Source organism: Corvus brachyrhynchos, unplaced genomic scaffold, assembly GCF_000691975.1.
Source record: "Corvus brachyrhynchos isolate BGI_N302 unplaced genomic scaffold, ASM69197v1 scaffold412, whole genome shotgun sequence".
NCBI classification, from domain to species: Eukaryota; Metazoa; Chordata; class Aves; order Passeriformes; family Corvidae; genus Corvus; species Corvus brachyrhynchos.
The window spans coordinates 319,440-341,455 of NW_008236761.1; the positions used below are offsets into that span (position 1 = coordinate 319,440).

Genomic DNA, 22,016 nt, shown 5'->3' on the forward strand with positions numbered 1-22,016 from the left:
GCAGAGCAGTGTCTCCTCTAGGTGGGGTCACCCACAAGGCTCAGTGTGGTCAAACCCTGTCCTCCCCACAGAGGGCTCTTCTTAGAGCACTTGTTTATTTTTAATTTGCAGCGCTATTTTAAAACCAACAGCAGAGTTTGAAGCCAGCTCTCCCTTGGGGTGGCTGGAGAGCTGGGGAAATGGGAGAGGACATGGGGAGGTGAGGGGCAGCCCTGATCTCCTGGGAGAGGGCCCTGTGGCAGAAAGGTCTAGCTGTGAGGAGCTGGCAAACAAAGGGCCATCTGGGAGGAGAGAGGGGAAGGGTGAGCACGGAAGTGATGTTGTTTTGAAGTGCTTTGACCTAAGTGGAGTGTTAACTCCTTGGATTGCAGTGCCTTGATACTGGCAGCGTTTAACCGAGGCTTTGAAGTGAACAGCTGCCATTGTTTGGCTGCAAATAGTTTTGTGAGAGGCTGGGTACCAGGGCATCCCTTTCCAGTGACACAGCAACTATGTGCCAGCTTACAAACAACTGGAAATGGTGTGGGAAGGTGGGAGAGGAGGACCCTTTTCTTTTTGGAATCTCCCAAATTGCACCTTTGCCCTATACTTTTTTTACCCTTTTCCCGGAGGATTGCAAAGATTATTTTGTAACACTGAACAGGTTGTTTGCTGTCCCCAGCTAAGTTTTTTTGTCCATCAATCTTTCAGCAAGCACAGCTCATCCCAGCCCATTTTGATTCCAGTTACTGTCTGCATCCAGTAATTAAATGGCTTGATCTTTGCCTTGCAGGGACTGAGACAGCAGCAGCAGCTGCAGAGGCTGAGGCTGGGCCATGCCCGAGGGCCTGTCTGCTCCCAGGGCTGGCTCACAGCTGGCTGTCACCCTCAGAGGACCAGGATCTCACGCCTGCGTCTTCCCTGCGGTGGGGGGTGGCCATGGACAACCCCAAACTTGTGATTCCTTACGATGTTTCTTATCTGGGGCTGTATTTTACTGCCTGTGACTTTCTGTTTTGGCAATCCTGGGGAGAACAAAACTCAGGGAGAACCAAACAGCCCTGGGTCAGGGCTTGCTGTGCTCTACAGCTCGTGGTGTGCCCGCTTGGCACTAAACCCAGCACCTCACCGAGCTAAAAACTGGGCACTTGCTGGTGCTCTGCACTGTGAAAACCCGGACAGGCGGTGGCAAACCCTCCCTAATCCCTGTGAGGGTTTATTTATAGGATCAGCCTCAGCCTCAGTGCTGAGGGGCTGCAGGGCATTTGGATGTGCTGCTCGTTGTCTCTTGCAGGGTGCACGTTGTTCTTCTACGAGACTGATGGCCGCTCTGGCATTGACCACAACAGCATTCCCAAACACGCTGTCTGGGTGGAGAACAGCATCGTGCAAGCCGTGCCTGAGCACCCCAAGAAGGACTTTGTCTTCTGCCTCAGCAACTCCCTCGGGGATGCCTTCCTCTTCCAGGTTGGATTTTGCAAAGTTTTTTTCTGTCTCCCAGCAAGGAGGACATCCTAGCTCTGGTTGAGATCTGTGGAAAAGCCTGCTGACTCCAGTAGGTTTGGGATTTTCCTCTGGCAGCACTAGAGGAAGGACGTGATCTGAACATGATCAGTCTCAAATCTGCTTTTTTAATAACTGACTGGACTCTCTTGGTGTAGATGGCTGGAGCAAAGAATGAAGAAATGCTCTTGCACCACTGTAAAAACTGGTTGGGCAGCATGCTTAGAACACACAGACCAAGCCAGTCACCACACTGGACTTGCAGCTGGGCATTAAATGTGATGTGCCACTCTCTGTGTCTTGTAAGAGATGTGTGCTAAAGGCAGAAATTTGAAGTGCAAGGGGATGTCTGGACCTGCAAGTGCTCTCCCAGAGGGGCTGCAGGATCCAGCTGCCACTTGTTCACACATCTTGCTGCTGCCCGAAAGGAGACTGGAAGTGCAGGGTTTGGTTCTTTAATCAGAAAATAGCAATGTCTCAATTTCGCTGGGTGGTACATTGAAAAAAAACCCAGGACTTCCATCAAAGACCATACATTAGTTGATGTGTTTCACTTGAAAAGATTTCTGTAATTTGGTAACCACTGCTTCCCTGAGTGGTTTTTAGGTTGGCATCTCCTTTCTTGTGTCAAGTTGGCACTAAGCAGGGTGTGACATTCTCTTATTTGCAGTTGGCAGCATGTGCTGAGGTGGGTGCATTTCCTCCTCTTTTGATTCAGTTTCCTTCACTGGAGGAATCCCTTTATTTTTCTTTTCAATGACAATGGAGTTTCTTTCCTTCTTAAACCAGAAGCTACTCTGGGGTAGGATGTGTCCCTACATCATCACTCCCCTGTGCAAAAAATGAAATTATACTGTGTTGTAGGTCCTTGCAGCTGTCTTTGCAGAGGGCTGGATTCTCAAACTGGTGCAGAAAAAATTCTTGATTCTTGGAGGGACTGAGTATCTGACTGCATACTGAAAAACCCCATCATTTTTTTGTGGACTAACTTCTCTGCTACTTCAGTGGGATTTTTCCTCAGCTCCTCCTGTAGCACTGCCCTGCCCCTGTCTCCTTCATGTCTTCCCTGGGAAGGGGATGTTTATTTTGGCACCTGGAGACCTTCCTCCAGGTGAGAGGGAATCACAGTGCCACAGAAGGACCTGGGGATGGAGGGGACCTTAAAGATCATCTTGTTCCACCCCCTGCCATGGGCAGGGACCCCTTCCACTAGCCCAGGCTGCTCCAAGCCCTGTCCAACCTGGCCTTGGACACTTCCAGGGATGCAGGGGCAGCCAGAGCTGCTCTGGGCACCCTGTGCCAGGGCCTGCCCACCCTCCCAGGGAGGAATTCCTTCCCAGTCTCCCATCCAACCCTGCCCTCTGGCAGGGGGAAGCCATTCCCCCTTGTCCTGTCCCTCCATGTCCATATAAATAGTCTCTCTCCATCTTTCTTGTGGGCTCCCAGACTGGAAGGTCCCAGTGAGGTCACCCCAAAGCTTATTCCCTAAGAGCCCAGTGTCATTATGCCACAGGTAGATTTTTGTGTAGGGAGGGCGCAAATATGAGCCTGTTGCAATGAAACCCAGTCATTTATATTGCCAGACATGTTTTGTGATGTGTGCTTTCTGCCATGGAAGCAGAGGAGGAGGGGATGCCCTGGGAGCAGTGGCCCCTCGCTGCCCGTGCCCCACACCCAGCACAGAGCTGTAGTAGCGGGTTTGGCAAGGAGAGGGCACAGCCCTGCAGGAGACCATTTCTGTCCTGTGGCGGAGAAAATAGGGCTGTTGGTGGTGCCCACAGATCCTGGATGCCTTGTAACAAGCCTGCCCACTGCACTGCAGCCAGAGACATCCCATCCCTCCCACATGGCTCAGGCAGCTCTGGCTGTGCCCACACAAAGCCAGCCCTGGCACATGTCACGTGTGTGTGCCAGCAGCTCACAGCAACTTGCGACACCCACGTACGTGTGTCAGGTGTTTGCAGCTTGTTTGTGCGATTCCCATCGCCTGCTCATCTACCAGGGGAGTCTTCAGCTCCTAAAATCCACTCCAGACCCTTTTTTCCCCTCCCTCTCCCCCAGGAAACCAAACAGAAAAATGAATCTAATGGTATAGTGGTAACACTTTGCAATTTAATAAAATAACAAATGCTGTTAGGATTTTGCTAGGAATTAACAAACACACTGTGTAAGTCCAGTGCTGATCTCTTCTCTGCTGGGGGTGCAGTTTCACCACCTGACTGTGGGCAGCGTGTCCTCCATTCCAGCAAATAGTTCCTGTAATTCCAGCAGAGAATTCCACAGTGTCTTCAGCAGTGGAGTGAAGGCTTGTTAATGGTCCTGCCTGGGCAGAGAGCCTGACCTGTTTCAGCCATATCCTGTGTGCAGTGCCAGCTGAAGGCAAGGAAGTTGGGAAGCAGGAGGTCAGTCCTTCTGGAGCAGATCCTGCTTCTGCTTAGGGCTTCTAGCCTGAGTGAGGGAGTGGTGTCGTTCTGGGACACGTGTGTCCCACTTGCTTCGGCACCACAAGAGTTCAGGGAGCATCACTCTGGAGCCCAGCCCATGCATACATGATTCCCAGAGCTGGGCTTCTCTGGGAAGTTTTATAACCGACTGTAAAAAGGATTGGAGTTTAGTAAAAGGCCTAAGATTGACTTTTTATTTTGAAAATCTGGAAAGAAGAATCTGGAAAGTTTCTTCTTTGTGTGTCAAAAGTCCTTAATCAGAATAGTCCTGTTCCAGAAAAATGTCCTGGTGTCCCCTGCTCCAGCCTGGTGTCTCATGGAGTGATTTGGGCTGGAAGGGATCTTAAAGCTCATCCAGTTCCATGCCCTGTTGTGGACAGGGACACCTTCCAGTATCCTAGGCTGCTCCAAGGCCTGTCCAACCTGGCCTTGGACACTTCCAGCAAGGAGAAGTGTTCCCTTTTCCCAAGCTGTCATATCCATGCTTGGGAAGGAACAGTGCTAGAGCTGTGAAAACGAGGATGAGCCTGCCCTTAATGGTAGCAGAGGTGTCTTCAGAGTGCTTTGGGCCCTTCAGAAATGGAAAGCTTGTTTGTGTGTGCACCATAATAAAGCTACTCATACTTATCATGGTCGCATTTTCTGCCATGAATTTATTATGAACTGCTGCATGCCGGAAAAGCTCTCCATCCTGGGAAGAGCGCAGGGTGCATTCCCTGCTTTAAGGAACTGGAGTTCAGAAATCATCATTAAATAATGAGCTAGAAATTATGGCAGCGCTGCGTTGAGGCAGGGAGGTAAATCCTGAGGCCTTGCTGGGGAGCACCCACAGCTGCAGAGCACAGATAGAGGTGTAATTTCGAGTGCTGAGTGCCTGGTGCCGAGTTCAAAATGGCCTGCTTAAGGATGATGGGGGGCTATTACTTCGACAGGAGTAAGTGGATTTAAGGCTTTGAATCTTGAGATCAAAGGGAAAGGGAACTCCTTGGAATTGCATTTGTTAATCTGCAATCAGTTTCAAAGAGGATGCTGACTTCTTCTCTCCCGTTTCCCTCTGCGCAGACGTGCAGCCAGACGGAGCTGGAGAACTGGATCACAGCCATCCACTCGGCCTGTGCCACCGCCGTGGCGCGGCAGCACCACAAGGAGGACACGGTCAAGCTGCTCAAAACGGAGATCAAAAAGCTGGAGCAGAAGATCGACATGGACGAGAAGATGAAGAAGATGGGTGAAATGCAGCTGTCCTCTGTAACAGACTCCAAGAAGAAGAAGACCATCCTGGATCAGGTAAACTCTCTTGCTCGTGTGAAATAAGTCCCTAGCAAGGGTTTAAGGTGTTCTAGAGATTGGTGGGAGCTCCTTGGAGCAGGTGGGAGCAGGGGAGCTGTGCTGGCTGCTGAGCTGCACCGTGTCTTCACTAAGGTCCAGCATGGGCTGTCTTCTGCTGGCCTCCAGGAGACTGGGATAGCAGGAGGTTGAGTGAAGAGGCTGCCAGGCCATGGCTGCAGGATGCCTTGGGGAACAGCTGCTCACACACCAACAAACACTGCTGCTGCTGTTGGTTTTAGCGTGCCAGAGGCTGCTGCTTCTGCTGGCAGCTGGGCTGAAGAAGCCATCCCTGGTTTCTGCTTGTCACAAGGGCCTGCCTTGACCTTGTGGCTGCATCCCTGGCTCCCCCTGGGCCTGCTCCTCCTGCCTTCAAGTGGACAGCGTGGCTGGGTTTCAGAGGCAGAGAGCCTCGAGCAGATGTCTCTCCCGCTGCTGCAGCAGCACCTTATTTTGGGAAATGTAACATATGGCTCCTGCTTTCCTCATTTGGAGCTCTCGTACCACGGCTGCCAAGTGTGCCTGTAATGCAAAGCATGGGAAGTGGCTGGGGCTGAGCTGAAGAGATCTGTACCCCCTGGAAGCCCATGAGAAGGGGAAATGGGGGAGAAAGGGGAGGGAGATGCTAAAGAGCTCCACTCAAAGCTGTCAGTCACAGTGAGAGGGCAGAGCAGTCTCTCTCTTTATGTAACCAAGTTTGTCTGGATGCTTTGAAACTGTTTCCTATAAGCTATTTGAATTATTTAAATAAGTCCTTCCATAGGCTGATTACAGCGCTCTTGCACTGATCAGATTAATTATCCCCAGTGTATGGCACTTTTTCAAGCTCTGTTGGTGCTCACAGCAAAGCTGCTGCTGTGGCTGCTGATTTGGAATGCCCTGTGCCTGGAGTTTGGTGGGGTTTGCTCTTCTGGTTCCTCAGATGCTCTTGATGCATGAAAGAAGCCTCTTAAGGGACTGCTGAGCAGATAATCCTGGAAATACAAAGAAAATTAAAAATGAAATTTTAATCCTGTTAATTAGCATTGTATCAGAGGATCAGTTGTCCCAGGAGGAGACTTCTGCCATGAATGTAGAAAAAGTTGTTTTCCATCTAATGAAAACTCTTTTTTACTCTTTGCATCCTCTGGGGGTTTGGGAGGGCAGGGGCATGTGGGAAGATCAGGAATCAAGGTTTGTTGAGTGAGATCAGCATTGGTGAAAAGGGTGTGTTACTGGGAATTTTTTCAAGGCATTTACCAGCCTCCTCTCCCCTTCTGTCCCCTCGCTGCCGAACCTTGTCCGGACGCAGATCTTCGTGTGGGAGCAGAACCTGGAGCAGTTCCAGATGGATCTGTTCCGGTACCGCTGTTACCTGGCGAGCCTGCAGGGCGGGGAGCTGCCCAACCCCAAGCGGCTGCTGGCCTTTGCCAGCCGCCCCACCAAGGTGGCCATGGGCCGCCTGGGCATCTTCTCCGTGTCGTCCTTCCACGCGCTGGTGAGTGGGCACGGGGGAGGGCTGAGGATCCCGCACCTGTGCCGTGGGCTGAGCCCTTCCCTGGGCCTGCAGGATGTCCTGCTCCCAGAGGGGCCTGCCTGTGGCTGAAGGAGGCCATGGCCTCAGGGAAGAGCCATCTTTCTCCTGAACTTGGGATTGTGAATTGCCACCATAAATAGATTTTCCTGTTACAAGAGCAGGGTCATCTCAAATGTCCACGGACTTGGGCTTGATCCACGAGTCCTGCAAAGTCGGTGGGAGCCGTTCTGAGTCCCTCAGCATGAGCTGGCTGAGACCTTCTCAGGCATATCTGACTTTCTTCCATATGGATGAAACTAGTGACCAGTTATTCCAGTATCCGGTCTCTGGTCATCAACACCTGATGCTCCACAAGGGGGGGAAGTGTTCTTCTCTGCTACCTGCAGTGTGGCGAATAATGGTTGTTTAAATTTAAGTACTTTAACAACAGCTCTTAAAAGTACAGGAAATGTTTTGCAAAGTGATGGGGTTTTAATGAATTTAAATCAAGTTCTCGTGGTTTGGGCTTGGACTCCTGGCGGTTCACAGAAATAGCTGAGCTCCACTGTTGTCTTGTAGACGTCAGCTGTACCCTTCAATTGAATGCAGAGCTGTAATTCAGTCAGGGGCGCTTTTATTCTTTCCTATATGAAAAGATTAGCGTCATCCTCCTGCTAATTGCTGGTGGATTTATTATATTTTTTAAGTGGCGGGCTGTAATTTGCATTTATGCTTATTTTTTTTTGCATCAAGCAAAGCACTGAGCGTTAGCCTGAAAAACAGTCTGCCTCTTCATGCTGGTATCTCTGGAGAGCCAAGGGAAAAAATATGTTTTGAAAATGTTGTGTTGGAAGAGACACGTGTTTTCTTCTCCTCAGCAAACTCTCATGTCCTCCTTTGCCCCCAGGAACGTGGGGAAATGCAGCCTCACGTCAGGAGCCCTAACTCAAGTTTCAGGAAGGGAATTTGCCCAGAGCAGCTGCGGCTGCCCCATCCCTGGCAGTGTCCGAGGCCAGGTTGGACGGGGCTTGGAGCAGCCTGGGACAGTGGAAGGTGTCCCTGCCCATGGCAGGGGGTGGAATGGGAAGGAATTTAAGGTCCCCCCATCCCAAATCATTCTGTAATTCCATGACCCAAGTCTCCTGAAGATGTTCCTCAGTACATTCATCCAAGGATGTGTTAAGTTATCCCAGGTGGCTCTGCTTAAGTGTCCCAGGTACAACTATGGAACCTCTCAGAGTCTGGGCTGTGGCAATGGAGACGTTGCTGCCGTGGTGAAGTTCTCCTTTTCCTTGATTTCCGCACGTTTCCCAAGCAAAGCCCCCGTTGCTCACACAGCTCCCTGGGTACAGCAGCCAGCCCCCTGTCCCTGCCAGCTGTAGCTCTGGCTGTGCTGCATCCAAGCAGCCAATTCTCAGCTCGGTGGCTGGGGCACGACTCGGGGATGTGGGTGTTCCCACATCCGGGCGCTGGCAGTGCTGTGGTGCTGGTTTGGGCTGTGGGAGTGCAGTGCAGAGGTGTTCCAGAAGTGCCGAGTGGGCAGGGTGGGGCTGGCTGGCTGTGCCTTGCCTCCCTTCATACCTGCCCTTCCCTACCACTCCCTTTTTGGCAGGAGAGGAGCTCCTCTCCTCAGGCCACCTCCATGTGGGAAATGTGTTTTGACATTGGGCCTGAACACTTCAGCTCTGACTAATGTCCCACTGATCTCCTCTAGAGCTTCCTCGCCTGGGAGACACTCCCCAGGTAGCTGGGCTCAGTAAAGGCAACTGTCTCTTGCTGCCTCGGGCCATTTTGCAGAGCAGTTGTCACTGCTCTGATGGGAAGGGTCATTTCAGCTCACTTTTCCCCTTCCTGTGCTTTGCTCCCTCTCTCAGATGTCACTTGTCTTTAAGGGAGTGCAGGTTTAAATACCTTGACCTCCCTGCAAGCCTTTATCTGGCCTTGCTGCAGTTCTGAGTCAGCACCAGGATGCCCAGAGTGTTTCCACAGGAAAGAGTAAAGAGGAAGACCGAGGTTTTGGGAAGCAACAGATAAGTTTGGAAATCTGAGGTGTCACATGTCCAGCTTTGAAACCTTGCTAGGAAAAAAACAAAACAAAACGAAACAAAAAAACCCCCAAATCCTTCACTGGTGCTGAGGCTTTGTTCTGTGATGAATAGGGTGCTTTAAAATAAATTAAATGCCAAAAAACGAGAGGGGTGGTGTGTAGTGCCCATTTCAAGATTTGATATTTGATGTTGGTAGAAGTGAATTAATCTGCAGTGAGAAGGCAGCGGCCTGGCAGCACCCCCACTGTCCCAGCAGTGAGTAGCCTTTGTTGCCATAGGATTTGCCTTTTCCCCACCCCAGACCCCACAGTTGGGTGGAGGGTGTGTGCAGGGGCTGCTGCAGCCTCTCCTCTGAAGCCATGTGGCACTGACAGGTGGCGGCTCGCACGGGGGAGTCGGGAGTGAGGAGAAGGACACAGGCTATGTCCAGGTCTGCCAGCAAGCGGAGGAGCAGGTTTTCTTCTCTCTGGGGGCTGGACACTACCTCGAAGAAAAAGCAAGGGAGACCGAGCATCAACCAGGTAAGCTCGTGGAGTTTTGGGGTACTGTTGTTTGCAAGGCTGGTTTGTTAGCAGGCAGAATGCAGCTCGCACCAAGAGTCACTGGCACAGAGTCATCTCATTCCTCATCCCCTTCAAAAATCAGGGGCTGTAGCTGCAGATCAGTGCACAGCAGCTCCTGTCAAAGGCTTGGAACTTGCCCTTTCTTCCGCTGAATTCTGTTGTTGCATTTCTGGTGCTTCTGCTTTTCCTGGAGGTGCCTTTCCTAATCTCAGGAGCAACAAAGCAGCAGTGTAAAACAGAGACAGCTTTGAAAAGAAAAAAGCCCCAAACAATTCAGACTCGTTTGGTTATTTTTAATTTAAAATGATGAGTTTGTACAATGCTTTAAATGTAGCTGAGTTTGGTGAAAACTTCCTAAAGTGACAAGAAGCTTTACATTTAGTTGGGACACTCCCTGTTTGGCTTCAGATTTACAAAAAACCTGAAGTTGTGCTGTTTCCACCCAGTCAGTGCTCAGTGGTCGGAAGGTGCTTGCTTCCCTGTTACTCTTTCCAAACATCCCTAATTACAGCTTTCACTTTTTGAGAGCCATACCTCATCTAATTGCAGGAAATGTAGGCTCTGCCTTTCTCATCCCTCACTTTTTGTGGGGAGAAGGGCTGGGGAGACACGTTGTCTGGGCCCTGTGATTTCCTGTGCTGTCTATTGCAGCAGCAGCGGGTGTTTGTTCTGTTCAACAGAGGATGAATGCTGTGGAATTGTTCAGCTCGTTTGGAGCGAGACATTAAAAGTTCACCTGATATTTAGAGGCTGAGCAAAAGCCCAGGGCTTGGCTGGAATGCAGCTCTAGGAGCACATTCCCAGTTCCTTGTGTCGATGCTGCAGCATCCCTGTTGCTTTGTGTTTACTTGCTCCAAATCCCTTGTCCTGAGCTGGGATCCTGCCCATGCTGTGTTTTCAAACCTGGTTTTTTTCTGCCCTGAGCTCCCCTTTTGTTTTCCCTTTCAGTGGGGATAATTGCATTCTTCACGCTGCCTCCCCTGCTCCTGCCCCCCTCGCTCCTCCCCAGCACAGGCATGGAGAGGGATTCTGTTCCAGGTTAGGGGAAAGTCATTGTGGAGAGAGTTGTAAAAAGTGTGAACTTCTGAGAAAGGAGCAGGGTGTCTAAATGTAGTGCCTGAGCACACTTCCCTTGCTTGTGCAAGGTGTTGCCAACTGGAAGCAGCCAACTGTAAATCCCTAAAAGGCAGAGACCTTTTCCCATCCTGCCTGGTCCCTGCTTCATTTTAGCCAGGGAATAATTAACAAGCCCAGCAACTTGATCCTAGAGCTCTCCTGATGTGGAACTATAAAACTGAGCTTCTCAGTTTTCATTATTGGCCTCTTCTGCAACACCAGCCCTGCCTGCCCAGCTGATGCAGTCCTGTGCTGATTTGGGGTGGATCCTGCAAATATTCCTGTTTGGTCATTCCTCCTGCACGGGATCCTGTTGATTTTGGCTCTCTGGCTCGTGCTGGGTTACCAGCTCCTGTTTCATTAGAGAAGGGTTCCACTGACTTGTGCTTGAATGTTTGCTGAGTACGTTTTGGCAGCTGGGTCATGACAAAGCCAGCCAGAAGCAGAGCCCTTCTGAGTTCTCAGTGTTGGCAGAGGTGGGGAAGTGTTCATTTCCCACTTTTACAGGTGGGGAAACCCAGCACAAAGGGAGATAAAGTTAGTCCAGCTCCAGGAAGGAAGTCAGGACAGACCTCCAAGCAGAAGTGGCCTCTAATCTTCCTGCACCACCCCATCACCAGCTTGTTTTTCACCTAACCTTCTCTTCCATCAAGCCAGTATTTTCCTTCTCTCCAGTGCATCTACAGCAGAAAGGCAGGGAATGTTGGAGAGGGCCCCCACTTCGCTGCCCTGCAAACCTCTGTGGAGGGCCCAGGTCTGGACAGAGACTGGTGCAAAGGTGTGCCTGCGTCAGTAAAGCCACAGCTGTGCTCAGGAGGAGTGGTCCTGGTGAGGAACTGGGGGTGGGGGACACAGGACAGCACTTCCCTGCGTTTAAGGAACAGCACTTGGAGTGAGCTGACCTGGTGTTTGGGATCCCCTCTCTGCTGAAAACACCTCTGTTCCTCCCGTGTTGTTTCTTTTTGGATGACAGGCTCAAGCAAAATGAGGTTAGAGGGACTGCTGGATGGGACTTACCCACCCTGAAGAGGGTTTTCCCCATCCCAGATTTCTACAACAGTGAAAAATTTCTGCAAGCAGTGCGTTTGGAGATGGGTGTTTGTATTTCTCAGTTTGATTTCCATGCTGGATGTTAGACAGACTGTTCTGCCCTTGGCATGTGCTGCACACAGGGAGTCACGTTCATGTTTTAAAGCAGTTCCCTCTGTTGTTCCTCAGGTGTTTGGAGAAGGAGTCGATTCAGTGAAGAAATCTCTCGAAGGGATCTTTGATGACACAGTCCCGGATGGCAAGGTAAAACCCCAGCTCTCCAGGTGCCTCCTTCCCCCACGTTTGCTGCCAGTAAATTCAGAATACTAAGATTTGCTATTTTGCCGTTTCTAAGCATAGGAGCTGCAGTACCTACAACAGTTTTGTTGGCTTTGGTTTGCCCAGAAACACTGTGCATTTCAGTTTTAAGTTGAAATCTGCTTTCATCCCCCGCATTGTTTGTTGCATTCCTAGCATTCCCAGTAGCCATAGGGTGAAATCCCAGGGGACGAACACTGCAGCAGTGTAGCTGGGTGGGTGGCACAGGAAGGCACGCGCTCTCCTGCTCAGGGAAAACTGCAGGTTCCTGTCCAGACAAGCCTTCAACCTGGGCTTAGGAGCCAAATATCTTCTCTGTCTGAGGGCTCTGATATAACACACAGTGCATGAGTTACTGGTGAAGAGGGAGTTGGGCTGCGCTGGGTAGTCATGATGGATTTTGTCTATTTAGAGGGAGAAGGAGGTGGCCCTGAGCAGTGTCCACCAGCACAACCCCGACTGTGATATTTGGGTCCACGAGTACTTCACGCCCTCGTGGTTCTGCCTGCCCAACAACCAGCCTGCCCTGACAGTCATCCGGCCTGGGGACTCCTCACAGGACGTGCTGGAAATGATCTGCAAGGTAAACGTGCCCTGGGGCAGGTGGGGAATCAGTGCAGCCTCCTGTGCCAGTGCTGGGACTGCTCTGCACTGGGACGCCAGTTCTGTGTTAGGTGAAAACCACAATTACACTGCAGTGCTGAGGCCGGGAGCGCAGCAGAGAGTTCCCTGCAGCTGGAGCTAACTTGGCGTGGGTGCAGGGACAGGCAGCAGGCTGGGTTTGCCTTTCCCACTCTGGCTGCTGTGCACCAGCCTGGAAGGGCCTTCACACACTGGCTCTGCCTCTGCTGCTGCCTTTCACAGAGCCAGCCATCCTCTGCCCCTCCAGTGGGACCATGCTGAGTGTGGGGCCCCTCTCCCAGCCCCTGGATGCCCCTCAGTGTGGTGGTACCACCACCCTGGTGCCCCCAGCTCTGCATCGCTCCCCATTTCTCCGTTCCGCCAGGCAGATGAGGTGGTCTCACCCCTTCCCAGCAGCCAGGGGGACCTGTTTCCATGTGCCATCCCTCCTGCCTTCCCCTCGGGCTGGCCCTGGGGAGAACAGCAGCACCACGAGTGGGAGAAGGTGCCCGTGTTTGCTGCCTGCTCTGCAGAATCAGACGCAACCTCATGTGGGTGGCACGAGGGGACAGGGGAAATCTTTTATCCACACTGGAGTGGGGGGGAGGAAAAACCACCTGGATTTCTTTGCCAGATGAAGTATCAGAGATATTGGGCCGTTAAAAAGAGTTACATCTCTAAAGAGTTGGAAACTTTGACAAATTAAACACAGGCTTTCAGATCTGGCAGCTACATAATGCGTGTTTTCTGAGCGAGCGAGACCCAGCTCCTGTCACGTGCTGCTCTGAAAAGTGAGTCTGCTCTGTACAACAACAACAGCAGGAGAAAAGAAAACATTTACTACTATTGAGAGCTTAACTTTCGGGACTTTCAGAATGCGTTCCATGTGCTTCCAAAGAGAGGGAAGGTGAGGGAAAGGCGTTCGTTTCCAGTAATTGTACGGTGCGCTCGCGTCTCTGCCAGGTGCGCTGCAGCTTGTGAAAGCTCTGCTTTGTGCTCAGCAAAAATGACATTTTTGGAGAGGGACATGATAGGGAAGCTGGATGACACATTATTAGTAATGATTTATTTTTAGGATTTATGTTTTCCTTCGGGTAAGAGTGGTTAACTCAGTGGACCAAGCCCTCGGCCGGAGCAAGCTGGTGTAGCTCCGTGGTTTCAGCAGGTGCCTGCTGAGGGTCTGGTCTCTCACTGTGTGTTTGCTGCGGTGGGTGGGGGTGTTAAAGGAGAAGGGGAGGTTGGTGAGTGTTTTTTCAAGAGCTATTATCTGTTTCTTTCCTTTCTGTAAGGGTTTTCAGCCTGAAAAACACTGTTGAGATGCCTTCTTTTCTGTAGCATTTAATAATCAATCTCTTTCTTCTATCTCTTGCATTCAGCTCATTTTCCCCCCTTTAATATCTGATCCACATCATTTCACATCAGTTTGCCATCTGCCATCTGAGAACCAGTCAAGTTCTGGTACAGTAAACATTTCAAGCTCTACATTTCATGTAAACTTCCTCATGTTTGTAGATGTGGTTAAATCTGTGCTGCTAAACTGAGCTTGATTCTTCTGTTGGAGAGCATTAAATGCACTGAAGTCATTGTGGAAAATGTGTTCTTATGCTAACATTGCTGCCTGTTATTGTACAGCGAGTTAGGCTTCCAAGGATGCTTTGTGGCACTTTTATGATTCAGGATTGGTGGGAGGAGTGTTTAAAGCATTTTTAAAGTGGTTTCTCAAAGATTTCTCCGAAGATGTAACTAGCAACATCACTTGGAAGGCAGGAAAACTCAGTGTATGTGCATCAAATTGCTTTCTGTGGCTGATAGGAAATAGTTGGTCCCTTCCAACCTTACCCATGCTGTGATTCTGTGATAGCACTGCTCAGTGTGAACGAATGTATATGCATTACTGACATTTGCATAATGGTGTGTCTTAAAATGGAGGAGGAAATCACACTCTGTATATGGATTTAGGCAGAGCCAGTGTGGAGATAATAACACCAAAACCCAATATGGAGATAATAGCAGTAAAAAAACAAGCATAGATGACTACATGGCATTTATCTTCGACTACAAAGAAAGTGAAGCAAGAAAGGTTTGGGGTTTTTTCCCCTCACAATTTACGTCTTTCAAAGGGACCTGCCTGAGGGGCAAGAAGCAGATACCCCAAGGTCTCTGGGTTTGTGCTCAAAGCCTCTGAGAAGTTACTTAAGCCTGATGCTCTGGGGGCTTCCTTTTCTTCTGGGCTGGTGTTTTCCCGCTGGGAGAGCTGGGGCCACACAGGGGCGATGCCGTGGGGTGGCTGCTGCGTTCCTGTGCTGCTGCCACGAAGGCCTCCCCCACCAAGCTGGGACAACGTGCCAGGCCCTCTCGTGGGCTAGAAAGGAGCCAGACTGGGGCTGTGTGCCAGCCCACTGTGGCACTTGGAGCCTCTTGAATCGGATCACAGCCCTGGCTGTAAATTCTTCTTCACGACCACCTCGGTTAAGCTGTCGGGTTGTGCTTTAAATGGGGTTAGCTGCCTAATTTAGTCCAGACATAGCCAGAGTTATTAGGAGAGAAATAAATAAACCAAGAAGCAGATTTGGACGGCTGAAAGGTATTTTGGGTGGTCTCGAAAGAATATTCATATCATTAAAGCTGCCCTGTTTCTGCTCCCACCTCCCCACATATGGATGCAGCTCCCAGCAACAAAAAAGTGGGTTAATGGTTTGGCTTTTAGGGCAGCCTGGCTGTGTCCACATTCAGGGGACCTTTTCCTTTCACTTCAGTAGAAGATCATGGCCCTATTTGAAACACTTTAACCAAGGTCTGATTTTGAGGTAGACAGAGCCTTGGGGCAGCTGTAGGATGTTAATTAACTAAGTGGGGTGGCTCGTACCATGGTCAGGACTGTCATTCCTGACCTGGATGGGATTGCAGTGTATTGGATTGATGGCATCCTCTTGGGCTGATGGGGTTTCTTGCAAGAAATGAGTGGCTCTAAATATGAACGTTTTACCCGGTTTTATCTTCAGCTGATGCTCCGCCCAGTGCTTGGTGGCCCCAGGCTGTATAAATTCATGACAGGTGGTCATTTCTACCTGCCTGGGCCCGTCTGGAAAGCATCCCTTGGGTCTCCTCCACAAGGGAAGGACGTTGGATGGGCTGTGGATGGGGTCTCTGCGCCAGCCCTGGGCTTTGGGCAGTGGCATGGGGCTGGGCAGCACAGCTGGCACTGACCGTCAGACATGCCCGAGGTGCAGCATGAGCACAACAGCTTGGGCACAGGAGACAGGGAGGAGATCCACCCCGGTGGCAGGAGGAGGCTGCCAGGTTGCCTGGCTCCTTTTTCACAGAACCACAGGATCCTTCAGGTTGGAAAAAACCTACGAGACCATGGAGTCCAAGCTGTGCCCAGTCCCCACCTTGTCCCCAGCCCAGAGCACTGAGTGCCACGTCCAGGAATTCCTTGGACACCTCCAGGGATGGGGACTCCAAACCTCCCTGGGCAGCCCCTTCCTTTCCATGAAGAAATCCCTGCTGATGTCCAGCCTGAGCCTCCCCTGGCCCAGCCTGAGGCCATTTCCCCTTGTCCAGTCCCTGTTCCCTGGGAGCAGAGCCCGACTCCCCCCCGGCTGCCCCCTTCTGTCAGGGAGTTGTGCAGAGCCACAAGGTCCCCCCTGAGCCTCCTTTGCTCCAGGATAAACAATCCCAGCTCCCTCAGCTGCTCCTGGTGCTCCAGCCCCTTTCCCAGCTCCGTTCCCTTCCCTGGACACCCCAGACATGGGGGGTGCACTAAGTGGGTCTAGATCTCCTTTCTGTGTATTTGTTTAAGACACTTTTGTGTCTAGGGGCAGTACACTAAGCTGACCAGAAGGTAACTCGGGACTCCTCTGTGTCATTTCTGAACCTTTAATGCCAATTCTGCTTCCCTTCAGTTTCTGGAGTGTGTGCACATGTGTGTCTGTAAAGAGAAAACTACTGAAAACAGCAGTAATCAGTGAGAAAAGCAAGCAAGAAGCTTTCCAAAAAAAGAAAAAAGTGAGGGAGCAAGGATCTCCTACATTCAGCTGTTTTTCTTTTGGCCCTTGATAGATTTCAAAGTCATTATTTAATTAACTAGGAATTTGCCTGGATTATGGAGGTTATTCCATTTCAGATACTCCATTTCATCCAAGGAAAATTTGATCTTTGGGTTGGGCATATTTGAACAGAGCACTGTGCAGAATGCAGCAATAGATCTGGTTTGGTTTTCCTTCTTGTTGTTGGTAGCTTTTTTACTCCTGGACTAATCGAGGCTTCCCAAAGCAGTCACTGTTCTCTGTGCATGTGCTGGAGGGTCAGGTTTTCCACAGGTCCCTCAGTGTACACTGCTCATCACCTCAGTGCTGCTGTATTATGGCTGGAACTGGAAAAGCCAGGCTTTAAAAAGCAGGACAGACAGGCAGTAATGATGTTCTTGCATGAATTTTCAGATAAGCCATTGTTTTCAGCACAGCCTGAGAAACTTGGTAATTTGCTGGTGTAAAATGAAAAGGCTGAGGTATAAAAGCCTTTAACAGTGGGATTTCAGAAGTGACAGTGAGGAGAATTTACCTCCTGTACCTGTGAATCACTTCGGGGTTTCTCATTAGTTTTAGTTTAGGAACTTTGAAAGTAACTTCTGGATGATATCCTTTGTGTTTATCATACTTGTAATGTGTTTTGATTACACACTGCATTAACCTCTGCTTAAATCAACCTTACTAATCATGCTGAGAAAAGGTCATTAACATCTCCCAGACCAAATGCTGTATCCTCAGCTAATTATAACTAATTTATTAAAATGGTGTGACCTCTTTCCACTGGGATGCAATCCAGAATGCAACTCTTGGCTTTTTTCTAGCCTTATAAAGCCAGTGTATCCTGAGCTGCTTTGAATTTAGAGGACAGACAGATTTTTTTGTCTTTATTAACCTTGCTTGAAATCTGCCCCATCATATTTACGTGCTAAGTTATGAAGATGCTAAAAAAACCCAAACCAAACAGAAAAACCCTTTCCTGCCATATTTCGCTCTGTTGGCAGAACGTTTATTTAAATATCCTTTTATCCAAAGGCGTGCTCTGAGGCTTCTGCTGTTCCAGCATAGGCTTATTTCTGGACTGGCTTGGGAGGGAGCAGAATGCTGGGTCAGCAGAGCCGAGGAGGCTGCTCCCAGTGCCCTCGGTGGGTACATGGATCTTACTCCTGGGGGAGAGCAGGAGGGCCAGGTTTTGTTCAGGTTTCAGGGCAGGAGATCATGGTGGAAGGTGGTGCTGGGGTGGTTTTGTTCCTGTGAGGGTCAGAGATGAGGTGAACACTGCTTTTCTGTCTAAAGGCTCTCTGTCTCTTGCAGACACACCAGCTGGACCATGCTGCTCACTACCTGCGCCTGAAATTCCTCATTGACAACCAGATCCAGTTCTATGTACCAAAGCCAGAGGAGGAGATCTATGAACTGGTAATGCTGCCCCTGGGCAAATGAAATGACCCTGGGTGGGACGCTGGTAATTAGTGTTTATCTGCCATCCTGTAGCACGCAGTTAGGCTCTTTGGCTTGCAATTATGGCGCTTTGCAGACCATGGCAAATTGGCCTTCAGTAAAGGGATCTCTCCAAACATTTCATCCTGTGTTGGTGTTCAGCTCATATGTGTGTGTGGATGTGTCTGGGGAGAGAGGAGGGACAGCCACAGGCAATGTGTGAAAGTCACTGTAAGGTACATTTAAGCTTAACTTCCCTCCAAGTTGTCTTTTCCTGTTGTTTGTGCTGTTCATGGGGGTTTTAAAGTCATGGTGCTGAGGCCTGAGCACTTGTTGTTACAGTCCCTGTCTGAGTTTTAAAGAGGAGGAAAATACACAAGTTGTTGGGTGTTTTTTGGTGGGTTTTTTTCTTAATGGGAAGGTAAAGTTTGAGGTTAAGAAGGTCTGGAGTTACCTGTGAGAATATACTTCCTTAATTGCCTCAGCTGGCTGTTTTCATCTCATTCATCTCAAAAGCAGACTTCAAAGGAATGTTGCCATGAGAGATTAGAAAAAAAGACCAAACAGGATTAATGTCATGCTTTACCTCTATGATTTTACACCGGCATGCTGTAAAGCTTTTTAAAGTCCTTTGCATTGGTGGCTGGTTTACTTATAAAAAGTAAAACTTTGCTAGCTATGGAGGCTTTTGTTCATTTAGCAAAGAACTTCTGGGATTTTCAGTTAATGCTGTCAACAACAACAACAACTAGTGAGAAAGTGCTAGAGGAGTGCTAGGATTGGGAAGTGTGATACAGTTGGGGAAAATTAAAACTCAGAGGAGACAGATTTTAGCTGTCATTGTCTGGAAGGACTTTGGGGACTTGTCTCGTGTTGAGAGGGTGTAGGATTGACAGAGTCATCACTTATTGTTTATTCTGAAAAGCTGAAATGAACCCAAAACTCTGTCAGTGGGACTGTGTAGATGCTGGAAGGGAATGGCAGAGACAGGCACTGTAGGACAATGTCCAATGTACCAATACTAAACCAGCACACTTTGTATGTCTGCTGGCCTGTGTGGGCTTGTTTGGGGAGAACAGTGGAGTTACTTCCATGGGGCTGTAGCTGTTCTGCAGAACGTGATTTTGCAGCTAAACAGATCTGTAGGTGCTGATAGTGAAGATGAAGTTACATTTTTATTCGGGAAACCTTTTGCTAATGAGTTCCTCTTCTTTTCTAAAGGAACAGTTTACGTACTTCAGTCCAAACACTGAGTTTCAAAATGTTCATTACTGTGAATTGCATTTTTACACGCTCACAGCAGCACGGGAACAGAATTCATATTCACCTGTGGGCTCTCGTTCACCTGGGGCCATGATTTTTTCCGAAGACAAAGGCTGGTTTGTTACTTCGGTGCTGAAAGGCAGAGGGATTTGCAGCTGGGTGGAGGGACTTGTGGGCTATTGCCTAGGTGTGAACTTGTGCTGGTCTCCCAGGAAGGATGTTGATGACCATTTCAAAGACTTGGGGGCTTTCCTTGGTACGAATAAACAGCAAGGTGTTAAAGGTGAAATGTCATGCTGAGGTATAGCAAATTGATAATCTGATAATGAAGAAATGTATCTAAGAAACAAAATCACTCCTTGTGATTTTAATGCTGTTGAATAATTGAATTCCTGCAATGTCTTCATTAAAACAATATAGAAACATTAAGCTATTACTACTTGAAAGTTAGGAAAAGAGGAACAGAAGCTCTGTTTCTCGTGCACTCAAAATGGTATTGACTGAGTGAAAGAGATGCATGCTTTGTTTGGTGATGGTGGTGGGAAAACACTGCTTCCTCCTCCCTAACTGTGTTCTAACAGCAGAGCTGAGTGACACTGCTAATGCCTCTCACACAGGTGGGGAGAAACTGTTTGATAAATAATGACCACAGTCCCTTTCTTCTGCCTGTAATTAAAACCCAAAAATCTGTTCAAAACCATTACAATTAATGTGTCCTCCCACAGTAACATATTTTTGTGTTTGTTTTTTTTTCCTCTATTCAGCTGTACAAGGAAATAGAAATCTGTCAGAAAATTACCCAGCACATTCAGATGGAGAAGTCTGATGCATCCTCTGATATTTATGGTGAGTTAGTCCTTCATTTGTTTTGCTGTTTCTCCCCAGTCAGTTCTAGTGCGAGCAGGTTCTTGCGTGCTGTTTATTGATGCACCTGAAAGGTCTCTTGAGCACAGTGAGGAAAACACTTCTGACTCCTGAGCCACCCACAGGAACATTCACCTGCCCTGGAGGAGGACAGCTTTGTTTGGAGTGCTCTGAACGTGGCTTTCCTGGAGCTGGAGGATGTGCAGGGAGGACAAATGTTTGCTTGCTGCTGTAGTTCCTCCCAGCACCACCCATGGAGGGTGTGGGTGGGAGCAGCGTCCTTTGCCAGCTGTCACATCTCACACAGAGCCTGCCGGGGGCTGTGCTGGGGCTTCCACACTGCCCACAGGCTGCAGGGCTCTGCAGCTCCCCTCCTTCCTCCTTGTCCCCCTGCTCACTCCTTCCTCCTTTGTCCCCCTGTTCACTCCTTCTGCCTTGCCCCGCTCCTCGGGAGCATCGCTGTGGGTATGAGGCATCTCGAGTTCTGTGGCTGAGCAGCTGCAGAGAGGCTGTTTGGCTTCTTCTCACCTGCCAGGGGCACCCAAGGTGGGTTCCTGCCTGGCCCCAACGTTGCTGAGGCTGGGGATGCCTGGCTCCAGGGCTCAAGGGTGTCGCATGGATGCTCCAGCCCTCGAGGATGTCCCATGGATGCCTGGAGCCAGAATCGGACACATGGCAGATCTGTGTGAAGCATAAAGCAGGGGAAGGCCTCCCTGTGTACTTCCAGCAGAATCTCTCATCTCTGTGTAGTTCACACTTCTCAGCTTTCAGGTATTTCAGATTACAGCCCTCCAGCCTGGTGAGTGTGCCCTTTGGCCTGGCAGTTGCAGTTCTGGGGTGTATTTTAGAGTTATCTGTGCAACCTCCCCCACAGGAAGCCAATCTGCATCTTTTTGCTGTTTATCTAAATATTCTGTTTTAATGACTAGAATAATTCTGCATCCCCAAACTGCTTATTATACAGCTGCAGGCCACTGGAGTATTGAGCTCTGCTACAAAGCAGTGGAACTGACTGGGGCTTGAATATTGAAGGCCTAAGAAAGAAATATTCACCAGCCCAGTGATGGTTCAGGGTTGGTATTTATGCAGTGCCTGAAAGCACTGCAAGAGTTGCAGCTGTCATAGCACTTCCTGTTTATTTCTTTTTCTTCTTTTTTCCTAAGCGATAAATGGGAAAAAAAACGTGAAATGCAATGTGGTGTCCTGTGAAATGAGATCAGCTGTGTGAGGTGTGGGATGTAGCTGTGCAGTGCTCTCGCCCTGCAGGGAGGGAATGCTAAAAGCACCCCAAAAAAGCTGACTTTTCTCTCACTGAAGGAAAATGGCCAAATGTGGTTTGCCTCTAGTTGGCAGAACGATTTCTGTGGTGTGTATGTGTCTCCTTGTGTGTTCATCCAGTCACTAGTGTGTGCTGAAATCACACAATCCTGGAGCAGTTTGGGCTGGACAGGGCCTTAAAGATCACCTTGTTCCAACACCACATCTCAGGGAGAGCTCACCTGGGAACATTCTGTGGTGTTTCTACTCCCACCAGTGTGTCTGTGGTAGTAAGAGGCGCTCCTGGAGAGTCTGGCCAGTGTTGAAGATCTCAGTGGGATGCTTTGCTGGTGCTTGAGCACAGATGTTCTCATCTCTTTGGCTGGTACTCTTCCCTCTTTGCCAGGGCTGTGAGGGCAGAAATGGGTAAGAATCCTTGGCTTCCACCTCCTGGATGTATCAGGAATGGGCTGGCATGTTTACCAGCAGCTGGTTTTCCCAGGGGGCTGAGGGGATTGTCTGGAGGTGGATTTGCTCAGCTATTGAGCTGCTGTGGTGAGGCCACGTGCACTCCGAGATGCAGATTCTCCTGTGATCAGAACTTTGCAGTGAAGACAAGGCTCTGCCTGGGTTGCCACCCATCTCTCCCCACCTGTGTTTCAGAGCCCATGCACAGTCTGATGGTAATGTTTTTGGCAGGAATAACAGCGTATGCATTCACA

At 49.6% G+C, this 22,016-nt stretch overlaps 1 protein-coding gene across 1 annotated transcript in view; it reads left to right on the forward strand.

Moving 5' to 3' along the window:
- Positions 1-22,016, forward strand: part of TIAM1 (T-cell lymphoma invasion and metastasis 1) — a 112,631-nt gene that overhangs the window by 56,695 nt on the left and 33,920 nt on the right. Inside the window, 8 exon segments of the mRNA XM_017727076.1 lie at positions 1,274-1,446; positions 4,989-5,213; positions 6,544-6,729; positions 9,170-9,316; positions 11,693-11,767; positions 12,234-12,404; positions 17,785-17,889; positions 19,938-20,019. Coding sequence (XP_017582565.1) covers positions 1,274-1,446; positions 4,989-5,213; positions 6,544-6,729; positions 9,170-9,316; positions 11,693-11,767; positions 12,234-12,404; positions 17,785-17,889; positions 19,938-20,019 — 1,164 coding nt within the window.